General features: G+C 37.3%; 1 protein-coding gene across 1 annotated transcript; it reads right to left on the minus strand.

The window, feature by feature from the left end:
• Nucleotides 1-574: 574 nt before the first annotated feature.
• LOC120343848 (asialoglycoprotein receptor 2-like) lies at nt 575-6,474 on the minus strand. Its single transcript, XM_039412868.2, has 7 exons — nt 6,388-6,474; nt 5,536-5,713; nt 4,854-4,952; nt 3,451-3,581; nt 2,773-2,938; nt 2,055-2,179; nt 575-1,184 (listed from the first exon to the last, which is right to left on the minus strand). The coding sequence occupies exons 1-7, from the start codon at nt 6,443-6,445 to the stop codon at nt 1,162-1,164; spliced, it is 780 nt and encodes a 259-aa protein (XP_039268802.2). The 5' UTR covers nt 6,446-6,474; the 3' UTR covers nt 575-1,161.

The raw sequence follows: 6,474 nt of genomic DNA on the forward strand, positions 1-6,474 counted from the left end.
ACTTGGAATGGTAACCGGACGAGAGGCCGTGGTTCGCCATATGGATAAGCCGTCTTATCGGCTTTCCTCTCCCCCGGGATAAATATGTAAATACTATCATACTATCCTATCCTACTATATCGTGAAGCTGCCTTGCGGGTACATGGAACCAATTTATTCGCCACCGAAAATGTACATGACATTTATTTATTAAGATACTTACGTGTCAATAAGTGAAATGAAGCAGAAATATAATGAATGGTAATTAGTGAATGAATGAAGTGAGAGCCAATGGGCAGGTGTCCGCTTGTGTTAGCACCAGTGGTGGAATTCAAATTTTTTGTCCGCCGGTTTCATCACAAAAGTCCTATTTTTCAGCCGGTTCTGTTACAGGAAGTCATGATTTTTTGGCACATAAACCGGTAATGCTAACCGGTTCGCTGATCACATAAAATTCCGTGAGACAGTTCTATAGAACCGGTGCGAACCGGCTGAATCCTACCACTGGTTAGCACCCCACAACTGGTATAGTGTTGAATGTACTCATATAAGTGATAGTTGCTTAGTTGTTTTTTTTTTAATAAAAATTCAACAAATTACGATGGAATATAAAAGACCAAGTTGAAACAGGACAATGCATCATAGCCACATATAACATATTGACACCTCATGAGAAAGTTGCACGTTGTCATGAAACCTTATAAACTATTTTCGGTACTGCCAAAGTATGTGAACCAAGATGCCGGACACCGGTACGTAGTTTGTGTACCAGGTTAGGGTTAGGCAATATTTTGATTCCAATTTTACCTCATTTCGGTTCTATTACGAGTTCGGAGACTAGCCAAGTAATTTCTGTAGTATTTGTACCTGAAATTATGGCCTAACCTGGTACACATACTACGTTCCAGTGTCCGCCATCTTGGTTCACACACTTCGGGAGTACCATATTTTCAAATGTTTCAACAAAACTAATTTAAAAAAAAATAAGTCAAAAACTTCTAAATCTGTTAAAATTACCTATTTACAAGTAACAAAGCTATTATTGATAACTATTGATTAATCGCCAAACAATTATCGAAAATGAAATAAAAATTGAGTGTATATATATATATGATAAATGCTTCAAAATTAAATTTTATACAAGTTTGAACAAGCATCTTCGTTTTTCTTCATTTTAAATTCTCATTCTTGTAGAGTTTCTTCATCTGAAGAGAGAATAAATTCATTATATCAGTGGTGGGCAAGGTTTTTGGACCAGGGCACAAAATTTTTTCCCAATCATACTGGCGGGCCATGTAAGTATGAAGTAAAAAGTTACATTTTATGAACAATATTTATACTGTTACAAAAGTAAAAGTGAAACACAATGAGTCTCGTGCCAGAAATAAATTTAATCGCATTCCCCACAAATTCCTCAAACTGTTTTTTAGGTAAAATATCAAATTTTTTTTGGTTTCAGTTTGATTGTGGCAGCATCAAGCGGGCCAGATTGAATTACCTAGCGGGCAGGATTTGGCCCGCGGGCCTTGGTTAGCCCATGTCAGCATTATATAAATATAGCATAACTCCTTACATATCGTAAGATTTCACTATCAATGGCTGCCTGCGAAGGCCGGTAATGCGTCGTATAGAAAAGACATGATATTTCAGTTCGGAGCAAATTTTATCGTATAAAAAAGGCCTCTAAAGTCAGCTATATAACCAGTATGGTAATTCGACTACTCTCGATAACTAGATCTACATGTGAAACACAATAATTTTAGAGATATTTCTAACGTAAGAAAGAATGATTTATCATAATTCCCAGAGAAAAAGTCGATTACCGTTACTTGCTTCACAGACGTATCCATGCTGTGGCAATGACGCACCGGAAAAGGGGCAGGGCCTCGTTCGGGGCGAATGGCGTCGTATAAAAAGTGTGAAATCTCTGCTAATTACCCGCTAATTTGACCTTTTTCGGAAACAAGGTCTACATGTGAAACTCGATAATTCAGAAGCTTTGTTTTAGCATAAAAGAGTGGGAAAGTAAGGTATGATTTTTTATAATTCCAACAGGAAAAGTCGATGGACGTTACCTGATTCACAGACGAATCCATGTTGTTCACCGTTGCATTCATGTGTTTGCCATCGGTTGTAACTCATCACAGCACATCCGTGCTCAGATGATTCGTCTTTGATCCAGTATTTCGTGCCGTTTTCTCTGAATATTAATAATATTACAGACAAATTAACTATATTAGGTTAATATAGTTGATTGTTCAACTAAACGACCCACACGAAGTTTTTGATTTTCAGGCAGGGAATACCACCTTGTATTCGTTATAAATTTACAAATATTATTGAGTTATTTATTTAGCATTATTACAAAACATATTCAAGGAAATATTATAAACTATTCAATCTGTTTTATTCCAGGGGAGAGGGAAGCAGACGTGGCGGGTTTAAAATTCAAACATATCTAGGCGGCTTCTCGTACGATTACCAGTCCATGTCGGGTATGGGATTATTCAATCAGTTATTTCAGATGCATGGAATTCATGGTGAAGGAAGCTGTAAACGGCCAGTGGACCACTATACAGCGGTGAGGAGCTCAGAAGTTCTGTCGCACATAAGTATCTCCCGTGAGATTCGAACCTGCGAACCCCGCAGAATAATTAGCGGTGCGTTGGCAAGCGTGTTAATGAAGCTCACTTAACAGTTTTGAGTCGTAAAATGATGATACGAATTAGTGCAAACCACAAATTAAACAAAATGTTATTTCTTCGTTTTAAATGGTTATACCCAACGTCTTACTTCGGCAATATTCTTAAAATGTCTTCATAGTGTCCGTTGTACACCCGGGCTAATCTTGCCCCTTTACTTTCACATTCCTTTTGAGCATTTGCCAAAGAAGTCGGGGTGTCCGAATAAGTCAATTTGGTTGTCGATACTGCTGATAACGATCTGGCGGTGCTTATACCTGTGAAATATACAACATATATATTTTCAACATAATCTGTTTGTTGGTCACAAAATAGGTGACAATGAAGGCACGAGTCAGAGCATAATTGAACGCAAAATGATAATATTCTGTACATTGTCATTTTTACTCAAAATACTAACAATTTTTACAAGAGCAATGCTCAAATATATAGTAACGATTATCGCGAACTAGGTTTTGTACGATGAGCCCTAACTGAGCAACAGGTAACGGAAATTGTCGGCGAACATGCATGAGTAAATAAGAGCCATGTATTGGATAAAACAGCAAAATATTGAATGGAATATGGGGTTCTATGAGACTCAGACGGAATTTTAAAAAATCAAGGTAATAGCACTCGAGTGGCTTCAATCTTCCTGAAGTACTAAAATTTGATATCGAATCGTATAGGAGTGGGGAAAAAAGTATACTTAACAACAAGAATAAAATGTAGCAAAACGTTCCACAGACCGACTTCGTGTACAAAAATATGACGTTTAGAAAATATTTACTTCTTTGACAGACGTAACCATAGTCTCCACTACAGGAATAGTCATGCCACATTCCAGCTACGTCCTCAGACGAAGATATACCCGATGCTGCGCAGTTTTCATCAGCACCAGAATTCGGCTGGTTAAAACCCCTGAGTATAAAGGAAATAACAATGTTAACGGTACACGAGGCCCGAGAAATTTTAGATCTTGTGCCTCATCAATTACTGGCGTATTCAAAAATGCCACAATAAATATTTTCTTAACTGGCTGAAATTTTGGTACCCCCGAAGTATGTGAACCAAGATGGCGGACACCGGAACGACGTATATCTACCAGATTAGGGTTAGGCCATAATTTCAGGTACAAATACTACGGGAGTCACTTGGCTAGTCCCCGAACTTGTAATAAAACTAAAATAGGGAAAATTGGAATAAAATTATTGCCTAACTCTATCTAACCTGGTACACATACTACGTTCCGGTGTCCGCCATCTTGGTTCACATACTTCGGCAGTACCGAAATTTTAGCTATTTATTCACTTTTTTTAGATAAGTCTCTTCATTTTTTTTTATATAAAGTAGTTTTTCTGAAGCTCACTCGTTTGAAATATTATACTGTAGTAATTTGTATATCTTTTTAATCGTTGTTCACAGACGTGGAACCTTGAAAGAAGTTTTACACCGAATATTGGTGGCTCTTAACTAAACTGTCCTAATTATTTTAATAATCTGCGCTGAATGGAATAGAGGGGGAATCCGAAAGAAGGATATAAGCGACCGAAACAAAATAATATTAATGGCAAGGCAGTACTCAATAAAGCATCAATTGCGTAATGTGAAAGATATATATTTTCTTACATACACAAAAACCGTTGGTGGGATTCAAAATTGTAAGTATCGAACTCACTAATGACAGGTTTCCTCAACTGAAAACATAGGATAATATGATAATATCCAGGGGGAGAAAAAAAACGATAAGATAGCTTAATCATATGGAAAACCCCGGCCTTTCGTCTGGCCACCAGACCATATCAGGTAATGGATAAATTAGCCAGTTATTTGTTTTCGGGAGCATGGACCTAATGGTGGAGGAAGCCGTAACCGACCAGCGATTACGTGGACCACCCTAAAGCGGCGAGGAGTCTAGCAATTCTTTCGCATATAACATTTATGTCATTACGTAAGCTGCATAAACATGACATGCTTTACATAAATCTAATACGCAAATTTTTAAAGTCAGATATACCGTTAGCTGTGGACTGTGGTGTACTTAAAACTGCTGTTGATATTCAAAGTCTAAAACAAAAACGGGTTGACTGATAACCGCGGAATTCTAGAAACCGGTTAGCACGAACCTCTGCGAAACTGGTGAATCCCACTACTGAATAAAACCCCTTCGTAAAACTCTTATCCATGACTTACCAATTTGTATAACCGTATCTGAAAGATGTTCCGTCCACCCAATACCAAAGTCCTTCCGATCGCATATCAGTGGCGCCAATCCAAACTAGGGGATGACCCCTAAAAATAATATTCAGCGATAATTAATCGATGTTTCTATTTGACGTTAGAGCAACGTTTCTTAACCGATTGGGAATTTCTTCCCAGGGACGAATTAGATGAAATAAAGAAATGTTAGCTAATATTCTTCGTAGTTTCACTAATAATGTTTAGTAATTTAGTATTATTACAAAAGGACCTCCTAAAGTATGCGCACCAATATGGCGCACAACCTGAACTCAAGTTGTGTACCAGGTTAGGGTCAGGTTGTGCGACATCTTGGTGCGCATACTTCAGGAGTACCTTACAAAACATATTCATGAACACATTATAAACTGTCCCAAACTATGCAAAAGTCGAAGTGGAAATTGTGCGAAGCACTAGCTAATGATTCTAAAATACAGAGTGTTTATGTAAAGTGAGGGAGGGAAAAAAGGAATGGAATATATCAAATAAATTAAAGAATGAAGCCGCATATTAGTAGCGCCAATCCAAACTTGGGGATAAACCCTGAAAATATACTGGCCTTGGTTGAAGTAATAGTAATCGTTGTTCTAGTTTAACCTGAAATATTGAGTACAAGGTGAAAAGAAAAACATATTACCAATACTCGAGCATCAAATTCATTTGAGTCTGGGTATCTTCCTCGTTGATCTTAACAAGCCTTGATCCTGCGCCAAGTTCCGAACAAGCTACAAGTGCTTCACAAAATGATACAGAATCATCTCCATCATTGTAGTAAGTTAGCTGGTATTTATCCGTGTAGATTGAATCAATTTTACCTGAAATATGAGAGTTTGACTCGAAATCAGGTGTTTGATGAATGACGTCCTTAAGCCAAAGCGTAACTGTCGGTTTGTTGACGACATGCTTGCATCGAACATGTTCTTCGAGTCTGAAAATCAAACTCGAGACGAATCAATTTCTCGAATCTCATCTTAACATTGAATGAATTGATAGTAAAACCAAATACCAATACTATATTATTGCAATATTTCCCATCGATTATTGCTGTGTAGTCTTGTCACTTTACAAAACGAAAATTTTGGGAGATCTTGAAGTATGTTCAACAAGATGGCGCACAACCTGAACATAGTTTGTGTACAACGTTAGGGTTCAGGTTGTGCGCCATCTTGGTGCACATACTACGGGATCGCAAAATTTTGTCACAAAATTGATCAGAAAACGAATTCAAATGTCACTTGAATAATTATATAGAGCAGTGGTTCTCAAACGCACCCACAATAAGAGCGTTGAAAATATTTTTAAGACGGCGTAAAGCTAATTTAAAATGAAAAATATTTGTTATAGATTGATTTCGCCTTATTATCTGTTATTTGAAGCTTATTGTTAGCTATTTATTTTTGAGGTGGGGCGCAATATTTGACAAATTTTAAAAAGGGGGCGCGGCTTAAAAAGTTTGAGAATCACTGATAGACTATTAAATAACACTCACGACTTTCTCCAATTGACACCAATAATGTCACGAAAATCAATGCAGGTATGCCCGTCATATTTTGGCTGGTATTAGGTGTTTATACTA

Source organism: Styela clava, chromosome 5, assembly GCF_964204865.1.
Source record: "Styela clava chromosome 5, kaStyClav1.hap1.2, whole genome shotgun sequence".
NCBI lineage: Eukaryota > Metazoa > Chordata > Ascidiacea > Stolidobranchia > Styelidae > Styela > Styela clava.